The 23,036-nt window shown below is 42.7% G+C and overlaps 1 protein-coding gene across 3 annotated transcripts in view; it reads right to left on the reverse strand.

Moving 5' to 3' along the window:
* The window catches only part of DIP2B (disco interacting protein 2 homolog B), a 68,436-nt gene that overhangs the window by 22,927 nt on the left and 22,473 nt on the right, over positions 1-23,036 (reverse strand). For 2 of the 3 annotated variants that reach the window (XM_040539642.1, XM_040539643.1), the window contains exons 2-10: positions 16,239-16,310; positions 8,910-9,050; positions 7,363-7,488; positions 5,514-5,726; positions 3,447-3,590; positions 2,547-2,666; positions 1,748-1,945; positions 1,415-1,506; positions 814-924 (exon numbers count right to left, since the gene is read on the reverse strand). In XM_040539642.1, the coding sequence (XP_040395576.1) occupies positions 814-924; positions 1,415-1,506; positions 1,748-1,945; positions 2,547-2,666; positions 3,447-3,590; positions 5,514-5,726; positions 7,363-7,488; positions 8,910-9,050; positions 16,239-16,310 (1,217 nt within the window). The remainder of the gene's footprint in view (positions 1-813; positions 925-1,414; positions 1,507-1,747; positions 1,946-2,546; positions 2,667-3,446; positions 3,591-5,513; positions 5,727-7,362; positions 7,489-8,909; positions 9,051-16,238; positions 16,311-23,036) is intronic. The other variant, XM_040539644.1, reaches the window with a different exon arrangement.

Genomic DNA, 23,036 nt, shown 5'->3' on the forward strand with positions numbered 1-23,036 from the left:
TGCAATAACAAGGCTTCTGTTTCCCCAGTAACTAATTTCTATTGCACAATGATAAAAACACTGAAATGAGGTAGCTCACTAAGAAACCTGGTTGGACAAACGCTAAGAAAAGCTTTAATTTTATATTTGGTTGCTATAGCAATTGTCATGTTGAAGACAAATGAAAGCAAAGCTCTGTGATTCCCATAGTATTACCAAACTAGCTTACCATTTCATTACCACCTCTCTTGCCATATGCTTGCCATTATCCTGTTGCTTTTGCTAACTCTTATGAAATTCTTTAGTTTAGAAAAACTTTAGACTTCAAAAAAAAAACTTTAGACAGTTTTTGACACAGCAATAATATGGCAGGCAGTATCGCAAAAATTCTGGTAAGGGTGAAGAAAATGATTTGTTGAGAATTTACAAGAGGTGCCAGGAAGTCTTCAGAAATAGTCAGCACCTTCAGCTTCCAGCAAAATCAGACAGTAAGCATGGTTGGAAATGAGCCCCCTTTACACGAAGCAGAAGGCAGATTTGCAGTATTATCTGTACCATACAAATTATTTGCAATAATAATAGACTACTACTGTAGTCAAAACTACAGCATTTAGGCAAATGGACCATTTGCAGCTGCTCAGCACAGCTCTCTGGTCAATATGTTTTTCCATTTTTAAACTCCTATTCCAGGTTCACAAAGGTCTCGCACGTTGCGTTGATACAGAACTGCTCAGGCAGTAGCTGGATGCTGTGAAACGCTTTCAGAGGTTGATGGCCTGACTTGGGTTTCATCCCACATCAGCCTATCACTCCTCTAAGTTCCATCAACGTTACCTTTCTGGTAAGAGGTACCTCTATAGGCACTGGTATGACTTCTGCTAGGAGACAGCCGTAAAATGCCACCATAAACATGACTGGGTCATTGTTGGGATAAACAAGGGCTACCTACAATTCACAAAAACGTTTCGTTAGCTGAAATACAAGGAAAAATTGCAAAAGTTCAAAACAATAGTGACTAGAAGTCAGAAAACTGTTATTTCACATTCTAACAGCATTTTTCACAGGGCTTCTTCAAGCACTCTTCCACAGAATGCGTTATGTGCACTCATTCCTCATGCAGTAACAGCAGCATTCCCTGTGCACACATACACATAGATTTGCACATACAGCCAAAACAGATCTAAAATTCTGTATTTCTCTCAGGTCCAATGTTCTTCCTTAAGATGTGTTTCAAGGTCCAGAGCCAAGAGGTTGCTTAGAGAGGAGCCAGGAGGACTGAAAAGTCACAAAAGTATCATTCCCAAATAGCCTGTTCCTGGGATAAGAGTCTTGTTATTAGAAGAACAAGGTTTTAGTGTCTGTGGTAAGTTACACGCCCCCACCCCAAATCCCTCTTTGTTTCAGAGGGAGAACCAGACAGTCCCAAACTCATTACCCTATCTCCAGGTTTTAACACAGGTTCATTTTTGGTCCCCAGTTTATTAAGCAGTGTGTAGGCCAGCTTGAGACTTCTGCTCCACAATTTGCCTAGAACACAAAGAAGAGAGACTTGCACAACTCTAAATCAACCCAGCAGATGAGAGAATATTTCAATTCCTGAGTGCTTTAACCGTCTACAGTCACCTCTGTTTCAGTTACGCTGCTTTGTCTACAAAGCTCTCACAAGCCAGGAAGGTGTTTGCAACCCCACCAAGACCAACAACCCTGTGCCCTGTCCGCTACTGCTCTTCCAGAAGAGTTTAGCAGCGGAAGCCAGGGCCCAACTCACCATACGTGAGGGTATAAACTGGTTTTCCTGTAACATCCAGTGCTGTCAGACAGGGGCACTTGGCCTGTGTGGTTCCCCAGCGCTGCAGTGCTGCTTCCAAGGCAGGAGGCCAGTTACAAACAACTCCCAGTGGTTCTCCCTTCACAGGTGTCATCTGGCGTCCCTCCGGCTTGGGCTGATTCGGGTCAGGCTGTGGAACTGAAGAAAATTCAACAGTGTTCCCAGCTCATCTTGGACCGTGTGTTCCCAGGCAGTTAAGCTGGCAAGGCACACTGAAAACAAGCACTTTTCCTTATAGCCTTCAGGTTTAACAACTCCTATGACATTTCGGTTTCTAGGAAGCTCTGCACAAAACATCATTACGAGCATCATCCTATTTTTTTCCTAAGGTGCTATGAAAAGGTATTCAAATGCAATAGCGAGGAATCGGATAAAAGAAAAACAATCTTACAAAATCAGGCTGTAATAAAATTATCAGTAAAGACAACCCGTTTTGGAAATCTAATTAAAGAAGCCTAAGCAAATGAAGGGTTTTTAAAAATGTGTTTAAATACTTTTGTAAATAATTTTTTGTAATCGTAAGAAGTTAACATTGAGGAGGCCACACGAAGCTCGGCAGTACAGTATTCAAACACCGTTGTTTTTTTTTAATCAGACTGTTAATGAATGCTACTGATAGCAGCAAACAGCAAACCAAACTGAGTCAACTTCAAAAACAATGGCATAAATAAACACAGAACTATGCACGTCCATTTTCTTATGATAAATGACTAACAAAAACATGATTTGGTTCTATTACCTTCCACGATTTCTTCAAAATCATCCACAAAAAATTCTTTCAGAGGCGGCCTTTTAGGTCTTTTCAAGGTGTTAAGCAACTGCTGAATTTTCGTGGATACTCTACTACTCACAGGAACACCTGGAGGGAAAGATTTTGTCTAATAAAAGCATTCATCATCTCTATTAACATTTATGACTTACCTCCTTCTACTGGAGGATACTTCTCTTGGCGTGCTTCCGTTATTAAAGGTTGTGCCAAGCAGGATGACATTAGTATTGTATCAGTTCTTTATTAACTTAATGGTCAGAAAATGCTAGTAATAGAAATCATTTTCAAAGCATTTACTCCGTTCTATGGCCTGGATTCCCTCTGTCTCTGACACACTGCGCTTACTGTAAAAAACAACCTGGAGATCTGCACCTGCCTGCAGTATCGATCAATTGTAGTGGAAGAACTGCCAGCAGAGGGAGGACACAACAAGACCAGAAGCATTAATGCTGCCCCTCTGCACAAAGGTTTATGGCAACCAGCTTGTAGTGATTATTATCAGCTTCATGGGATCTTAATTACAGTTAAAAGCTACATGCTTTCAGTCATCTTACCTTTCCTTTTGAGGATTCCAGGACAAAAGCTTTTAAAAACAATTAGCCTACCTATGCATTTGTACTTTTTTTCTTAAAAAAAAAAAAAAAAAAGCAGTAAGGAGAGGAGAAAGCCAATCTCTGCCATGATTATCTCCTGTTCAGTACAAAGTAGGTGATTGCTGTAGCATGGGAGTGTGCTAATGCAAGTGCCAAAACTATCTCAAACTTATGAAGTCCTTAAATAGGATAAACTTAAGTCACAGGATTTGTTCTCCCAAATCAAGCCCTTCCTTAACACCGTTCTAATTTCTGTGTACTCTGAAAGGTTCCATACCATCAGCAGTATCCATGAGACTAGACCGATTAGATCCCTTGTGCATGCCTTTCACGATCCCTGAAGGAGGAAGGTCAATTGCTGCCGGGCGTGCTGAGGAAGAGGAGGTAGTTGCTGTGACATCTGGGGGAACTGAGAAATTTTCTAAAAGAAGGGAGACAATTGAGATGACAATTAACATATACCTTCCATTATCAGATGGAACAAGTAAAGTGTTAGTTACCTGTTAATAACAAACTCAAAAAGAATTTAATGTGTGCAATTTATGGGGGCTCTTACTAATGCTGAACACACTGCTTCTTAAACATAAAGTAGCTCTGGGAAGTGTATATTATCTACTCTAGAAAACAGTAAACAAGATGAGTGGCTTCACCCGTGTCAGGAAAGCAGTTTGGTAAAATACTCAAGAAGTTCCAATTTTTGGTCTCTAGCCTTTAAAAGTAAGTTAAATCTCTTGGCATTCAATACTGTTTAAAAAGTTTGTGATCCAAATGAGCTCTGAAATACTCAAAACCCCCAGACAAAAACCTACCTCACCTATTCGGTAATCTCTCATGCTAGAATTATACTATTTAACTTGTTTTTTTTTTTTTTTGCCAGTAAAGCTTTCTAAAACAAAACAAGCAGGAGACTATTGACTAAAGCACATCAGCAAAAAAAACCACATTGGGTTTATATTTCTTCCAGCTTGGTGGCTAAACAGTATGAGCCTGTCCAGCAGTCAAACAACAAATTTAAAATCTAACGAAGAGAGTGAGCTGGGTCTGCCTCTTGCTTTAAGTTGCAAGAGGCTGATCAGCTTTTCAGATGAGTTTGTAAGCTTCAAAACTGCAAGGAACTGCATACTCCTATAGCTCTCATTAACTTCATCTTCAATATGCATTTTTTGTTTATTTGGGATTTCTTTATACAACATGGTAGGTTCAATCATCTGAAGGTTTTGCACAACCTTTTAGCTATATCAGATGGCAGTTATTCTGTAGGTAAAAACCTAGATTACCTTAATTCATTAGAAAAGGTAATGTGGCTTTCTGTATTCTCCAACAAAGAAGAGCCTAATTTTTAATTAGGCATTAATTACACTGACTACATTTTATGGGTAATTCCCCCAGTTTTCCATTTCAGAAAACAGCTTGCGTGGCAACAAAGAAAGAAACAAAAATAACAGAGGGAAAATAAAAAAGTGAAACAATTAAAAATACCAGCACTTCTTTGCACTGCTTGCCCCAAACCAGTTAAGCAAAAGCACAGAGCACACAAAATACAGACATCTCCAAGATGCAGTAATATCCTTAACAGCAGATAAAAAAGACAAACATACACAGAGCAAAAACAAACTTTGCAATTTCATACAGAAGCATCAGCAGCAAGGAGCACCTCAGAGCCTCAAAAAACTGAGCCTGGGGTATCCAGATCTGTAGGTTTTTGCTCCGCCTTCTCAGTACCTAGATGCTCTGATTATTTCTCAGACTAGTCACAAAAGATCTGTGCTAAATCTTTATTTCGCTGTGGCCATTTTTTGGAATGACACGCTCAGTTGTTCTCGTATTTGGTTGGTTTGGTTTTATTTGTTTTGTTTTTCTTTGGGTATAACACAAACAATAAACCATTAGGGCTTATAGCAGAAAGTGAACGTTAAAACACAACATTTCCCCCCTCGATAGGCAAAAACACCCCGATGGTATTCATCAGGGCACAGATGCCAAATCTGACTTGCATATGATAGCTTTGTGCACAGGGTAGCTTCGACTAGCTGTGACAGAAGCAATGCAGTATGCAGAAAGAAAGTTGTGCCCACTAGACCTGTCAGTGCTCCCATCACACCACGGAATCTTTTCTACTTCGATAAGCTCCGGCTCACCACTTCCCCTTTTTTCAACCAACCCAATGTTCTGAAACTCATGGGGGAAAAAAAAATCGTGATGGTACAACTTTAACCGACCCTAACAAGTTCCACCCAAACTAACTAAACTCTTGCTCCAAATTTCCCTTGCGAAGTGGACAACTCCAGCTTTATTAATGCAATCTGAACTTGAAGCGATTTTTCTGTTCATACCCATCTCCTACCTATTCGAGTATTGGCAAATACATCAGCTAGTGACCCACTGGTCCCTTTGCCTTCTCCATGGGAAAGTGTAGAAGATGCTGATGAAGATGTGGATGACCCCTGAATAGATCGGTTGATCCAAGACTCAGCATTCTGTAAGCTCTGATGCAATGCAGCAGAAAGAGCAGCTTGACGCCTTAGCGACCCCTCATCCTCGGATGCGGAAGACGTGTCTGTGTGGAAGCAAAAAAGAAAATCTAGCTGCTTAGGGAAAAGCACATTGCACTGAACATGCTCTCCTTGCAATTCACATATCAACGGCACAGGCTTGTAATACGAAGATCTTTTTTCCCAGGCTGTGTCAAACAAGGTTATGTAGGCCAAAACAGAAGTTAAAGCAGCAGACATATCCAATCTGACCATGTTTACTCCTGGTGTCTTGCCCTTGTTTAAAGCACACAAAAGATACAACACATCAGACAAGTATCCTTCTCCTGGCTTCTCCATGTTTATTCTCTCTCATTACTTTTCCATTCGTATTCTGCTATCAGATGCTGTTTTGCCTAACTTTGGTAATTCTGAAATGGAAAGTGAGGAGTCAGTCTCATTCCCAAAAGTGAAAATTCACAGCAACAAAAGCAGAATGCAGGCACTGGGAAACAAATGTGCCAAGGCCACATGCAGAAAATGCTTTTGTCTGGTATTCTAAATGGTTCCCTTTCAATGGCAGAAAACAAAAAGGGATGGGGGGAGGGAGGGGGGGGGGGGGAACGGATGCACACAACCACAAAAAGGAACTACATCCTGTATTTCCACGAGAATAGATATCCAGAAAGCTGTGAAATATTTATCATGAAGAAAGCACCCATTACTTAATACCTTAAGTTGTTCGGCACTACATATAAACATTCAGTTAGGCTTTCATCTAACACTTACCTGTTCTTCAGTGATCACCTGCTGGAGGAAAAGACTGATTCCAAATGATCGTGAGTGAATGCTAACCTTTATTTGTGTAGTGCCCACAGCTCAGAATGTGCTGCAGTCCTGGACAAGTTAGTACAAAGCTGAGACCTGAACAGGCACTAGCACCCAGCAGAAAGGGAAAGATAAAAGGAAGTATGAAGAAAAAAGGAGGTGAAAGAATAGTTATAAGTGGCCTAACAACACAGTTTAACAGAGATGTGAATTTCTAATTAGGAGGGTTTTTCTCTCTTTTTTCATCTCTCATCCTCAATCCAAATGACCCTGGTGCTTCTGCACAATGAGAACCAACATAAAAGACACTGCTAAAAATTACAAATATCCCTTTTTAAGCCTGGGTACATAGCTGCTTGAAAATGGAGATGTTTATTAATATCTGCTGCACATGCATCATAACAGACACTTCATTATCTGAGGTGCTTTGCTGCTGAGGCAAAATGGCTATTGCATGGGAGGGATTAGGAAAGAAAAGTCCTACATGTCACTGAATCCCACAGGACGCCCTCCGAAGTCCTCGCCCAGAAACATACCTCACTGCAAATCCTCCTGTATGTCGAGTAGTGTAACCTTACCAAAACATTAATTCTGTAACTGAAATAGGTGTGAAGGAAGCAAAAGAAGCAGCGTCAGTCCAGAAAGCCTGCTCAGTTCTTCCCAATTCATTCTTTAAAAGCTCCCAAAAGAGGACTCATTTCCACAGCCGTTAACAGCAGCTCCATGAAAACAAGCAGCTGCTCAAATGTAGCAAGAGAGCTACAGGAGTAACACACTACCTACAAATGTGCAGAAGATCTTGAATATTTTGACAACTGCAGCCTCTTGATTTGGAAACTGTTACTAATGCATACCTTAACATCCACCCAGACAAGCACACTGTAAGAACCTAACCTGGGGGAGTGCAGGCATCAGCTGGAGACTGAACAAAGGTAGATCGTCTTTTTGTTGGCATAGGCAGGGCCATCTTCTGTTCTTTGTGTTTTGCCAGTGCTGCCTGAACTGCTTCCGTGTGGATATCTGCAAAATGGAAGTTAATGTACTCAGTTTTGCAACATTAGAGGAGAAAAAAAACACACAAGGCTTACAAGTGCAACTACTGCTAGCCTTCTGTATTTACGCAATGCTCCCATGTTACTGTACCTTCCCAAACAGCTACATTTTGCAACCTTGTACGTAACCTTTCCTTTTTTAAAAACAAAAAAGCAAGCAAAACAAAACAACAAAAAGAAACACAAAAAACAAGCAAACCAAAAAAAGGAAACTGATGCTTCTACATTTAGCAAGCTCATAGCAAGGCCAGGATTTTAGGTTGGAATCTTCTGGCTTAGTCATCATATTCTTGTGTCTATAGCAAATTTTATAGAAAGTCCCAGCCCCACCAGACTGTTCCTCTTGCCCAAAGATTATCCTAAGATATGCTTGTGCATAATTCAAAATATGCACACAGGCTAGCAGTGTATACAGCCCCAGGTGCAACTCTGGTCTATAAACTTAAAAATTCTGAGCCAGTTGTCGAATTTAGGAGAAGCCTGATGTTCTGAAAAAAAACAATAGATACAAATTTCATGTAAATCTTGAAAGTTATTAACTGCAGCTGTAAATCCATGTTGATCATTAACTGAAACAGGCTAGGACAGGAGGCTACCTTCCTCCTGCAAACATGCAGAACTGTTTAGAAGAAGACACATCACTGATGATGAGAAGACATACTAAACTACTACAACAAGTAAAAGAGCTCATCTACATCAATTTTACAAATTAAGGTATTTTAATGATGCTCTTCCAAAAAAGAGAGAGAACTAGACTCTTCTAATGCTTCTTTAGATGGTGATATGATAGCAGTGTTACTGCAAAAGGTATATTTAATGTAATTTATTTGCCCCTGTTGTGAGGAAAACTTGAATCCCGTTAATGCAAAGTGAAAAACTAAGCCAGGTTGAGATAAAAAATAGGTGCCAGCTTCCATTGCTTTCCTTTCGTGGAGAAGGAAATCAGCAGGGCATCAGTCAGCCAATGCTGCTGCTCTTTGGAAGTGCTTTAAGCATTGATAGAGAAAGACAGCTCTCACTTTCCAGTATCCTAGAGCAGATCTGCACAGCAGTCATCAATTCCACAAGCAAATTATTACCTGACATTTCACTGAATCTGGTTACTTACAGACCCGGTTAAAATAGGCTTTCCGTTCTGTGAACAACTGGCATTGAAGAGCTGCATTCAGGCCAGAAAATCAAGAAGGCAAAGAGTTACTTGGGATTTTTTTCTGCTTAGCACTCTTTCTGCTTCAGCAGCTGCAGTCCAACAAGCCTGATGTTTCCTCATACAGAACCAAGGTGGGACTTTCAATCAGTGGACAAATAGTGAGCTTGACTCCGTGAAAATACATGGTAAATTCTTCCTCACTGACAAAAATCCCAGGTGAATTCTTGCCCTGCCCTTACCAGATCGATAGCGTTCATCTCTGGCTCCCCCTGAGCGGGCTCGGTGAAATTTGGATGAGGATGACGATGATGCTGAGGCTGGAGCTGCAGCTGGAGTGGGTGTCTGAGTTCTGGATTCCTTCTGTAAAGCCGGATCAACCCCTGGAAAATAGCCCACAATTTTCTGAGAGCAGAAAAGAAATGCAGCCTTTTTTTGAGTATCCTCTTCTGTTTTAGCATACAGTTATAGGATTTTCCTTTTATTTCCTGTAGCAAAGCAGACCTACTTAGTATATTAATACATCTGTTCAATTACAACCTTATCAGTTAAAACATACCTAGTCCTTCTTTGACCTTACTCTTAAGAGTTTTTTGCTGCTTTTTTTTTCTTTTTAAAGGGTTGTTAGGCACATGAAGTAAAAGACAACTTACAGAAAGTCTGGAGCAGGTGACATAAGACACTATTTCACATAATTTAAGTAACCTACTGGTGACAATGGGAGCTGAAGTCACCTTTAAAGAATTCATTGCAAAATACAACAGAAAAGGTGGTGAGATTCAGATAAATCTTGATGGATGTAAGTCAGTAGATCCGTCAGGCAAGTCACACACTTCCAAACACTTAACAGGGATATGTGCAATGAAAAGAGTATTTTGTTATTTCGTTACCTGTGTGATTTGCCCCCTACTTTGCCACGTTTCCAATGGCATACTCTCATTATTGCATTAAGATGGAAAAGAATTAGCAGGTTAACTTGTGCTGAAGCAACATATGTAAGTTGCTTTTAGAGACCGCATTCATTTACACCAGAGTCCTCTTAGACACCACTGTTATGGGCACAGGGAGTAAATGCCTTTGGCTGATGCAATACTTTATAATCTCGAGCCTGAGCTGTGAAAAAGAGCAAACCTGTAGAAAATATGTTCAGAAGCTGGGTTCAGTACTCATCATCCCACTGACCAGCGTGCCTTGTTGACAGGAAAACCAATAATATACCAGCGGCAAGAGCCTTTGCTGCTCATGTTAATTACAAAACCAAGCAGACCTCTCTCTGGCTTTCCACGTTCTGTCTGCTTCCAGCATGTCAAGAAGCGAGTGGCTTTATCATCCTGGAAATGTCGGTTTTTCCCATGGATACAGGGAGCTAAATAGAGAACCTAAGAAATGATTGTTTTGTGTAGTTCACCAGGGCACGCTAGAAATGGCTGCTACTGGAATTTCACTTTTAAAATGAATCCTGCTTCAGTGGGAACTCTTTAAAAACTAAAACCAGAGGTCACGCAGCTGCAATTAGCTTGAGGTTGTCACCTGAAGTCATGCAGAAAAAAAGAGCGGTTGTGTCATCTAAATACGCACCGCTGGTGAATTCTCACAAACTCCCACAGGATTAGAGAAACGAAGAGGAAACCACAAGTCCTGGGTTCCAGTTCCACCACTTGCTCGGTGTGTGGTTCTGGGTAAACAACTTCAGGCAAGCACCTCGAGTTCAGGGAACTTCCAATACCAGCCCATCACACCTAACTTGTTGCAGGCATCTTCAGCCGTCTCCTACACCTTCCAGCACCCTAACGAGCAGAATATTACTTGAATTTTTACAGGCTAAAGGGATAGTTAGTTAATTTGCTAACATTTTGTTACCAGCGTTATACGATTCGGAGAAAATTCAGTAACACGGGGACAATGCGCTCCTGGGAGTTCTCTCCTAACCCCTAACACTATTATTTGGCCTGGGAATCTTTTCACAACTTCTCACCTCTCGCTCAGCTTTGGAGGAGTCCTGTTTGTGATACCAGCGTTCAGCGGAGGCAAGCTACTGAGCTTCTTTTTAACCCTTCTTTAAACTACCATGCCAAAGAATTAAAACCTTGATTTCTAGTTAAAATAACAGATCCAGCTAGCCAGAAATCCTCAAGCCAAAAGAAAGGATCAAACAATTACTCTCAATTTTCCTTTTTTTTTCCTAATATCATAACATATAGCACAGCTTTCTATTTGCATATCAAAACCTAACTATTGCCTGTAACAAGATGCCAGCAGCACAAGAAGTAGGGTGGTAAAGGAAGAGCTGCTGTGGTTTAGGTGCAGGACCTGGCAATCAGAAGACCTGCACCTCAGAGCAAGATTCGCTACTCCACGTCTCAGCTTAAACACATCCAAAAGAACCAGTACTTGTGCCCCCTTCCCATGACTCTAAAGCGGACCTGATATTTATAAGCACTGAAATTTAACGTCTTTGTAGCGTCATTCATCCAAACTTTGAAACACGATAATTAAACAGGAGCTTAAAACTTGACAACTCTAACTCTGTTGTTTAACACAGTCTGATCCTAACTCATAATTCCTTAGACTCAGCCTCTTTATACTTGCATGCAGAGCACCAAGCACACCAAATTTACATAAGCACAGGCTGTACGTGATCCAGATGAAGCCAAGTGTCTTCCTTGAATAGCAAAGTGAGCTTCCCGAGGAGCCAACCAGCAGAGCAGAGAGCTGCGTTATGCCCCCAGACCAGGCCACGTTTGGCTTCATCATAAATGAATTTTATTTCGATCCAGAGACAAGACAACTTCACAGACTAAGAAGAAAAGCCTAAATCTTTCTGATCATTTGAGCATCTACAGAGTCAAGTACCCACTAGATGTCAGCAGCAGATTTAACACTACTTTAAATAATTTATTTAATTCATATTCAGTTACTTCTTATAACTCTTGCAGAAGCATCTCGTCTGCTCTACAGGGCATCACAAGGCAAATATGACATTCCATTTGCAAAGGGATCAGATGTGTCTGTAAGCGACATGACACTCCAAGAGCAAGCCCTTTGATTAAATATTTTGCTATGACATAATAACATGTTACAGTAGCCTAACAAAGCATCCAGGCGCAGATCAAGAAAATTGTGTATAGCTACAGTAAATCACAAGTGGTTAAACAACAAAGCAACATAAGTGAGCTAAGCCTGGCAGGTGATAGGTGACTTTATTTAGCATGCCCTTTTGAATAACCCTGCTGCAGCCGCAGTTTCCACTGGCAGGATTGGAACCTAAAGAGGCATGAAAAAGAAAAAAAAATGCAGATTTGCTTTTGAATGATGCTATGGATTTTTTAATTAGCATTATTTTTTTCCAAGAGAATTGACTGGTTTGTGATCTCTGCAGTTTACTGAAGGCAGAGAGGCTCAATGATTCACAGTTTGGTTTTTTTTTTAATTAGAACATTTTTAGACTAAAGGAATCAGTAAAAACATCACGTATGATCAGCAAGGATAAATGTTTACGTTAATAACAAGGACAGTCAGTGCTAGATTCATCTGACAGAAGAATAACAGGTTTGCCTGCTGCTTTTCTGCTGTTTTGCATACAGCATTGCACAGAAGCGCTAGTATTGGCCTAATCCTTCAAACAACACGATCTTCAGAATAAAAACTGTGTAAATAATAAACTCAAATACCTAAGGTTTGCAAACCAGCCTGAACAGCACTCCCAGAACGATTACTTCTCTCCCCCAGTGCTGAGAACCCATCAGACTTACAAGGTTTCAGGCTTTTGCAGGAGTAATTAGCCAGATGGATCTTAATTCTGCCCTGAACGAGACGTGATGGGAGAATTCAGGTGCTCCACTTCGTCCTGGAACTGATTTCAAAGATGGAGAAATTGCTTTCCTAAAGTCAAGCGATAAGCTTCATTTGCAATGGTGATACCCCTCAGACTTCACAAAGAAAGAAAATAATTCCCCATTTGTGGTAGCTGCAAGTCGGATCTTGTAAATGGGTGAAACTCTCTAAACAACGCTAAGCTGGAGCGCGTGTGCGTGATTTACAGGTTTAGACAAAGCTGTTTTATCGCCGGCTACCATTTCACATTAGCTCCCGTTTGAAATAATGCAATGCTGAAGGACAGAAAAAAGAAACTAGAGAAACTTCGGAGTAGAGCTCTGCCGGTTTATCAGCCTCCACAACACGCAGGGCGGCAGGAAGGACTCTGCCGAGACAGGAAACGCAGAGACAGCCCGCTCGGGAAGGGAAGAACTGCTTCATTTCCAAAGTGCCATGATTTGAAAAGAAATTTAACACTAAAATGACAAAATCTGTAACGCTCCTACCTCGTGCTATCCATTAAGAGCACGAACCAGATAAAACCAAGGCACACATTACCAACAAAAATTCACAGATCAATCAAATTAGTTTCAAATGTTATCAGTTCCCACAGGTTTACAAGCCCATCACTTGCGCCTTCCAACACCTTTCCCTGGTGCACTGAAACACAAAATACACCGGGTCACGTTCATCTTACCTTTTCAGAAAGAAGTATCCCTATGTTCTCTTTACAAATGCGGTTAAAATAGATATATATATTTATTTAAGAGAGCCCTGGGAATAGAGAACAGGAGCAAGAGCACAGAACTCCAGCAGCTACATGGAAAGGTCTGACAGTGAACCAGGGCGTAATGAATATAATTTCCTTTACACATTAGCAGAGGAACAGAATGCATTATCTTAAATAGCAAGAAAACATACCCTGCCAAAAGCCTGTGTGCAAGGGCTGCTAATTTTGGCACAAGGTATTCCTGCAACGGCATTGTTTAAGCTAAAATGCTGTGAACGCTTTTCCAGATTTGCAGCAACTGACGTGGAGAGAAGCTTTTCCTCAAGGCAGGAGTTTGCCTGGTGCCTGCAGCAGACCAGTTTCAAGAGGCAGTGGGTTTCTGCACCATCTGCTAGTGCCAGAACAGTTCGTCTGTCTGTCCGAAAAGCACTTTGCAAAATAGTGAAACATAGCATTGTATTACTTCTTTTAAAAAGGGCCTAGAAATATTTGGTCCTGGCTAATGACTCTGAGGATGACTCCCAAACATCAGCTTTACTCTGACAAAACAGCAACTCACAGCATCGAGACCCTCTCTGACCGTGCCAAAAGGGCGTTGCAGTTTAGCTCGTTAGCGTAAAGCGAAATTAGCATCCGTCCTCCCTGCTTCGGTCCAAGGCAAGAGTGAAACCTGCAGCATTACTTACTGTGTGGAACCTGGGGAGCTGCCCAAAACACTTTCTTCAAAGCCTTTTTTGTGCAGCAGCCAGCGCAGAACGGAGGAGCAACAAGCCTGGCACGGCAGCTCCAGCACCTCAGCAGGGTCCATTTACAAAAATGGATGTTGCATGGGGAAAACATGTATCTTTAGGTAATTAACATTGTTGCCTTAACTCAAAAATAATGAGGCGAGCTCCCAGAGGCAATGTGAATGGAGCCCAGCTTAAGCAATAAGAATCTCCTGAATTACAATGCCGACGTGCCCTGACCTGTCATCATGCCTTCGTTTGTCTCGTTTCACATCTGTGAAATGGAGACAATGCATTAGCTAACATCAGGCTGGGGCCTTGAGAAACCTAGGGCACTAAATGACAGGAGTAAACATTTTCTTGTTGTGAACTAAATTAGGTTTCTGCTCGTTAAAAAGGTGACCTGATTCTGTACCCCTCACGCATGGCTTCAGTGGGATTTTTACAGCTGGATATGGGGGCAGCTGGATATAGGATATACAAAAAAAACCTAGAGGGCTGAGCCAGAACAGCAGTCGAAATAACTATCTTAATTGGTGACCTCCTATCAACCTGTGTCTCTTCCTGAACTTCGGTTCATTCTGCAGACTTGAAAAGCAGGACAATTAAAATAGCAGGGCCGCAGACAGTCTTGCCATTTTCTTCCCCTCTTAATTAAACAACATCTTCTGAAACAAACCAAGCAGGCGTGCAAAGTGACAGGCGTGAGGGGCACATCACACTGGCAGATGAAAAGCAACTTGGAGAGCTTCAACCTCCACAATGAAAGCAAACGTGCCAAGAAGGCACCCGAACATACGGGACTAGCCCACGTTTCCTCCTAAGGCTCAAGATCTCCCCTGGTGTACACGTTGGACTGAAAGACCTGCTGAGCAAATACCGACTTCCAAAGCCCATATGGAGGGATTACTCATGTGTATTAGTTTGGGGTTTCTGTAAATAACAGAAGCAGATTTGATACAAGGGCAACAACCGAGTCTTCAGAGATTCCCATCCCATCTGTGGTTCAGGGAAGCACTCGTCAGTACGCGGAGTGCTGCTTGAAACAAAACCTTGTTGAAGGCCGAGAAACAATTTTTGCTTGCCCTGCTGCCTTCAGGATGTTAGCTCCGGCAGAATGCCCCGTTCTTTTGTATATGAAGCACCCGCTATGGCATGAGTCTCACGCAAGAGAGCAGGCATCAGCTTTTGTGGAATACGCGAAGAGAAAGTTGAAAAACAGCTGGGCTGGAGGAGACCAGGAACGCAAACATCGATGTTTTGGAGTGGCACAGTCTAGATGCTACCGCATGACAGTGGCAGAACTGTTTTGTGCTACTCAAACGTTGCCCGAACCACTGCAATTTCAGCAGAAAAACCCGTACGAGCTTCCCCCAGTGGAAGCAGTGCTAATGGTCAATAAATGCACTTTTAGCCTTCCTTTTTTTTTTTTTTTTTTCTGGCAGTAGTTCAGTCTCCGTGAATTACAGTAAGTCCAGTCACTGCTGCCTGTCAGACCCATTCACTCCCCAAACTGCTAAGAGCCAGACACATTAGTTTTGAATGGTTAAGCATCTCAAAATATCGGTCGTGCAATTATTTTGGGCAAGCATCCCCATAATTATCGGACATACTTTCAGCCTTGTCCTTCAGTTTAGGACTATATATAATTATCCCGCAGCCAGTCAGCTCTACAGCTAAGGATCTCTGAACCAAAAGAAACAGATGTAAACAAAGTATGTGAATTCAGCTACTCTAGTAAAAAAAAATATATATGAAAAATAAAGAATATTCTCTAATAAATATAGAAATTCTCTAATATTCTAATAAATAAATTCTCTAATAAAGAATTAAGATGGCTGAAAGCAGGGCTATGTAGTTAAGCCAGTTTTCACAAGATTTCAAGAACGATTCTTGAGGACCTCACACTTCATGACCAATTCAAAGCCCTGGACTTTGCAGCTGACAAGGGAGTAGGAAGTGATTTATGCAGGGGTGAGATGAAGACGGGGCACAGAAGGCACTGAAACACACACAGCGCTCTACGAAGCCCCAACGAACAGCCCCGCTAGCAGGAATCCCTGGAGTTTGGTATGAACCAGCAAGCTGGAGGCAAAATGCTGCCCGTGACTTCCTGGCACCCGCGCAAACTCCACAAGTGTCATTATTAGATAGCTACGGAAACACACACCAAAACAGAATTTTTGCCAGGCTTAGAGCTGGCAAATGAAATGTCAGCGCTCCGCTCCACAGCCATTTCAGATCCCTTTAATGTCAAGGCTATGCAAACTCGTTATCCAACCAAAACAAGTACCTACCTTGTGTTTGTGGAACATACGGAGCCAGAAGCTTTGCTCTCTTCTTCTCATACCCCTTTTGTGTGATGTCCCCTGAAACCAAGAAAAGAAAACTTATTTAACCAGTCCTCGTTTTTTGTTTTGGGTTTCATTTACTTTTCAGTGACATGAAGGTTTCACCTGAACATGTCAATGCAAACGCCGAAGAAAACCTGAAACCAAATACATGTGGGTACATTATGATTTCAAAGTCTCCGTATTACAGAGTTTCTGTAGTTTCCCTTGGGATCATAGATATACACTATTTAAATGCAGTAATTTGAATCAGAACCGCTATCTAAATGGAATATCAAAGCCATGAAAACGTAAAAAGGGAAACTCGGAGCACATGAAAATATTCTGTAACCACAAAGCCAACTCAGCTAACTCACAGAATAATTCCCAAACAACAGGGCAAAGGGAAAGTGCAAATTCAGAGCCTGAGCTTAAACTAATCGAAGTGAGAACAGCTTCCAGCAAACAAGAGTGGGCCCACTGCAGGAGGGAACACTGTTTAGAGCTCCTCAGAAAATGGAAGGATGAACAGAGGCAACTCTCGGACTACTGCCCAGCAAGCACACCCCATGATTAAAAAAAACAGACTTTCCGTATTCGGTTTGATATTCAGTGAAAGGAAGCTTTTTATTTATTTTTAAAACTTGTTGATAGCCTTAATTCCATCGCTTGCCTACTAGTAGAACCACGCAGAAGAGAGATGCTTGAGCTCCACAGAAGCAAAACTCCAGAAGAGAATGCGTATTAGTAAACGTTTCCCTTTTTTAAAAAAACTAATCTGTCTGATCATGGAGATGTACCATCTGGCTGCTGTCTTTTGTTTTAATTTCTCACATTACATCAGAACCACAAGAAAGACTGAAACCTTGAAGGGATTAAAACAAAAAGCCCCGCAGCATTTCAAGCCTTTTTGTAGCCTGACCTGCACTCATAACCTCATCTCTCTTGGGGCTGAAGGATTGGAAGTGATCAGATACACAGCAATAAGAAAACAGAATTATTTGGTATTCCTTACTCAGGCTAAAATGAAGCCCAAGCTTGTGTTATAACAAGAAACTAGAGACCACAAACAACATGCTTGCTTTGCCCTGACCCTGATTATCGTAAGGCTGCAGAGCATTAGACACCGAGCAGCACAGGCCACAGCTTTTCCTGGCTCCTTGCAGCATCCTTCGGCCAGACACTTCCAGCCGGATCGGGACGGGCACATCAGAAAGGTGATTAAAGGGTTTAGGCTCTAAGCCTCCCTGCACTGCTGGCATCCCTGATGAAACATTCCAGCCAAGCGGCCGTTTGGGTTCTAAAGGTGATTTTGCAGTGCTGCAATGCTTGGAAAGGGAACGGGATTAGCTCCTTTTGCTGGACAGTCGAATCTCAGCGTTGTTTATCACCTAGCCTAAAGGTTTTGAGGCTGAAATGGATAAATATGCTGCCTAGCGGAGGGCGTGCATTTGCACACACAACTTTATCTCACTTCTCTTTTACCACGTTTGAGTCAGGCCCCAACAAGTCCGAACAAATCCAGCACCAGAAAATGAGAATGGCCATGAAGCACCGAAATGCCAACCAAAGCATTAATTTTAATGCTTGATTGCAATACGCAGCTCAGTGAAATGAATCCAGCTCACAAGAAAGGTATGCTGCCAGTGTACGAAAGCTACACCTTCAAGAAAAGCCATACAAAGAGCGCACACCAAAAGGGTAATATTTTCATTGACTGCGTGAGCTACAAAACCTCCAAGCTTTTGAGATTTGCCTCTCCATCTTCAGGGGCAGCTTTAATTCCCCACATTTGGGTAGCAAATCGAGCTGGGTGACTGCCACTTCAGGAAAAACAAACCTGCACAGACAGGGGGAGGGATTTTCCCTTATAAGCCAACCCACAGATTTGTTTGGAGCTTGTTAGTTTGTGATTAACTTCTCCGCAAGGTTTAATTGGGCTCCTGACATCGGTGGTTACACACTATATATAACGCAACATCTGCCACAGAAATTTGTTGGCATTACGAAGGAATACTAGTGCATTACCAACAAATACCAGCACTCTCAACGGTCAAAACATTCGCAACCTTCACTAGCACGTGATCCAAGGCATTTATCTTATCACTTGAAAAAAAAAAGGATTCTCCAAGCATGAGATAATAAGAAAAAGTCAACTGCTATTTGGCAGGAGCAGGGAAGTTACGGCCAGTAAAACCCAGGCAGGAGAAACAAGGGTGAGAAATTCCTGGGGCTTCCCTGCAGCTCTGTGCCCTCCCACTGCTGGATTTCCAAGTAGTGCTTGTAAAAACAACAGCAAAACCAACCAAAAAAAATAGGAGAAAAAAGAAAAACAAAACAAACCGATCCCAGCACTATTTTGACAAAGACTGACAGGCTCAAGCATCTGTCTTACGGGATAAGAAGCCGTCACACTTAACTTCTTAGGCTAGCCCGATGGGAGTGGAACTGGGCAGTAGGGAACGAAAAGGTTAAAAGAAACTGATAAATCGGAGTTCTTTCTTTAAGGACAGCCACCCGTACAGGTTAGAAACAGACCACAATTAACTGAAATAGGATCTCCAGCAAGACACGGGGACTAAGACTCGGAAAAAAAGGCTGGGTGCAGGTATGGGTAACAGGTGGAAAATCATCTTAATAAAACCATGATCCAGTTACTACAACCACAGGAGTTACGCTTAAAGCGACATCACAAGTCATGAAAACTAATGTCTTTTTAACGTGGTGCATGAACGGAAGGCATTTACGGCACAGCATCTCCTTCCTCCGGTCCCATATACCCCAAATTCGATCGATCCACTCAGACAGAAATCAGAGACTCACCAGGAGGGAAATTTTCTTTCCCGCTATCCCTTTTCTGCTGATCTACAGGAAATGGAAATGGCTCGATCTGCACATAAATGCGGATTTCCTCACAGAAGATCATAAATTACAGTAACAGGAAGAGAACCAAGACAATGGGGCTGCAATCTCAAGAACCATTCACTCCTACTACATAAACCTGGTAAATCCTCATCAACCCTGCTCCCATAAATTCAACGCTTTGTGACGTTTGTTGGGCTAAATTCTTCTAGACAGCTAAAAACCAACCCAAGAACTCCAACCCCTCTCTACCCAGGCGTAGCACTACAAAGCATTAGCGAGGCAAACGAGGGCTGACAATTCAGCTTTACCATGGTGCTAGAGTTTGTTCACTCCTCGGAAAGAAATTACAAACAAAAACACTTACTGCTGAGGCATTCTTTTGGCCCTCTCCCAGCTACAACTGTTTCAGTTCACTTGGAGGCTATATTTATCTATAGCCGTGCTTGTGCCTCCACACGCTGAGGAGGCCCTGCTGAGGAAAGGGGATTCTTGGGAAAAGAAAGCAAAAATTCAGTTCCGTTTCAATCGAGAACCATTCACCATCACCAGCCAACGTTCTCACATCGTGACCTTCCCTACTGTCCCCAGAGCATCCCCTCCCCACGCTGCCCCTACCCCAAATTCAGCAGAACCTCCTCACCTTCCCGGCCTCAAGAGCAGCGGTCCCAGCCCTGGGCCACCTCTCACGGCACGGCAGAGGAGTTTTAGCAGAACTTGCTACAAGCTGAAGTCATTACCAGTTCTGCTCCCATGTTACGGTCAGGGATCTTCTCTTTCTTTACGTGTAAGGGCCGTGTGAGCGAGCTAGGCCTCCGGTCACTGACGCGACGAAGGAACAGGCTCGCCTTCCTCCTGGCACCAGCGGCCACCAGCTGCACCTGCAGACGTGCAGCAACGTCTTCAGGCAACCAGGACGGTGGAACAGGCTGAAGGGTAAATGCAGCCCTGCTCCACCACCACGATCCATTCCACCAGCTCCACACACCACCATTTTCCTCCCTCTGCCACCCAAACTCCCAGGTTTTTCCATCCCAAAAGCACCTCCGCGACTCACAAAGGTTAACCCGTCCCAGCACATGAGAGATTTGCTCCTGCCCAGCCACCAGCTCAGTTTTCCTGCTCATTTGCACAGCGTTTGGTGGGCCAGCTCCAGGCAGCTCCACAGAACAGGTTCTGTGGCAGGAGGGTACGGCGTTGCTTCAGGAACTCCTCATCTTGCTGGGTATCGCAGTGCTGTTCCCCTCTTCCAACGCTGCCCCCTCCAGCCCATTCCATCTTTCCTCTCTTCTGACAAATCTAAAAGAATTTAAAACTATTCCACTTCTCAAGACAGCAGGTCTTATGGATACCTAAGAGATGGATGTCGTTCCCTGGAGTCAGAAATAAGTCAGCATTTATGGTTTGCAGAGACGGAGTCGAGTCCGGGAGCAACCCTCTGTCCTTGCTGAGGACGCCTGGACAAGGTCCTGACCGCAGACACCGCTGCGATGAAGAGGCCTGCTTTGTTTGTGATTAAACCAATTGCAGCTGAGAAAGAGAATTCCCTTGAAAACACAGCAATGTTCCATGAGAGTCCCTTCCTGTGTGATTCTCCTTACTTAGAAACCAGAATTCGTCCTCATCACACGCATCCCCCTGGCATTTTCTGCCTACCGAGAGTTCAAGCCAACAGAGGAACTGCCCGGGCTTACCCAGGGCAGAAGGAAGCCCAGGCAATTGCCACCGATCAGCCTTGATGTTACACCTATATTCAAATCATGCAACACAGGAGCCTAAAACTTCAGGAGCCTCACCGCCCTGTGACGCCAGGCTGCTTTTTAGCAATTAGGGTTGATGATCTATTCTAACCAGCGGTGCTCAATCAGTGCAAGGTGGTAACACCAGCTAATCCTGCTACGCTCAGACAATACTCTTCTTTCAACATCCTTGCTCCCCTTCCCCCCATGGAATGAGAACACTGAATCATTTACTGTCTAACAAAACCATAATTACTACAGTGGAGAAATTAAGGAAAATGATCACGTAGCGCACAGCATCTCTCCAACAAAGCCTCCAAAGACTTGACTGCATCAAGCAAAAGAGTCGAATCTGAAATGAGTTTGTATGCATTCTGAAAAATGTTTGGACGCTTTTAAAACAACAACAAAAAAACAGTTTTGATATTTCTAGCAGCTTATGCTAACAGAGAATCCTGGAAATGCTTCTGGTACATTCATTAGTCCCCAAACATGGATACCTGCTCTGTTTACTTAACAGCAAACACTCTAACAAGGTTATAATAGGAAAATAAGGAAATAAATTATATTATCAGCATTGCATCTGCTTTTCAGGTCTCACCCGTGTAAGTGACCTTGATGACTTTGCCTTTCTTCCCATGCTCTCCTTCTCGATCCCTAGGCACGTGTGCCAGGCCATGTCTCCCTGCAGTTCTACCACCTCTAACTCTGAAAGGACACAAAATCAAGCCCGGTTTTGCAGAGCTCGATTTTGGATTTCCTGCCCTTGACCAGAAGTAGCCACCAGCTGGAGATGTTGAAAGCCAGAAGTGCAGAGCTGAAAGTCCAAAATGTTCTTTCGCTGCATGCCACATCCAGATAAGGCCTCTCGAGTGTGCTTGGACGTGTTAGGTGGCATGTCTGAGAAATCCCGAACTAGAAAGGCATGCACGTTAACACTTCAGACCGTCTCAGCTACGGCCTAGGCAGAAAATAGCTAACACACCAACCTGTTTGGCACCTCAGTAACCAACGTTATTGCCACTGAAGTAATTAATTACCTATTTCAGAGTTAGAGCTCACCTTTCTTCCACCGCCTGGAGGACTGGCACCTTCCAGACACCCCCTGCCATGGTTTTACCAAGGCCAAAAGCTAAGACGTCCTCAGTGTCAGGCTTCAGCAACCCAAAGAACAACATTTAAACCTCTTTTCACGTGTCCAAACAGAGCATACCTGTTAAAAGGTCTTGCACTCCCAACACTTTTTGGCTATAAATTCAGCGCTAGAACTACGTTACAAGTTTAGACAATTCCCTCGTTCTGTTTGAGGCCAGATGATGATGCAGCTTCAAAGATTCCCTCCTCCTTCCTTCTCGTGAAGCTGTATATCAGGTTTCCTCCTTGAAGACAATACCAAGGCCTGCAAACTACAGTCTTACAGAAAAAAAAAAGTCACAGATTTCTTAAAGAAAAATAAAATAAAGCCTTGCACAGTCCCTATATCACAAAAAGCAGTACAGATAAACAAAGAGAACAGGTTTGCGTGTTGCAGTTCCCCTTTAACAGCACCATTCTGTTCCCATTAAGAATATGAATAGGCTACTGAAAAAGCAGCAAGACTTACAAAGCTGTGTTTGTTAAGCACCAGCATTATACTGCTACAGTTGCAGCACTAGAAGTTTCACAGACAGATCAGCTCCAGATTAATTTATATACACTACAAGTCTGCTTGGCTCCAGCACTGTGGGGACTCTGTTCCACGCTTCAAAAAAAATCTTTTCTAAAGGCTGATGAATGCTGTTTTATCAAACTAAAACTATTTTAATCTCCACATTTATTACTTCAAAAGAATGCAACTGGGTTTTTGTGGCGTGGTCTGCCCCGCGTACAGCGACAGACTGCCCCAGTGCAGAGGTCTGGGGCTGTGTCATTTCAGGTCACAAGGTGCACTTCCCCCCAAGTCACTTCGTGCACCAAGTGCACCTTAAGCACGTTTAATATTTTTTTATTGCTGTTGTTTCACCTTTAATCAACAAATCCAACTACTGAAGAACCTCTCTCTCGTACAGCAGCTTTTCAGAGTTGCAGCTGACCCAGTGTCCTCACTTCACCCGTCTCGGCGCGTGTATTACGGGCAGTAATCTTAGATGCCATATGTGATGTATCACCAACCTGGGTGAGCTAA

This window comes from Cygnus olor, chromosome 29 (assembly GCF_009769625.2).
Source record: "Cygnus olor isolate bCygOlo1 chromosome 29, bCygOlo1.pri.v2, whole genome shotgun sequence".
NCBI lineage: Eukaryota > Metazoa > Chordata > Aves > Anseriformes > Anatidae > Cygnus > Cygnus olor.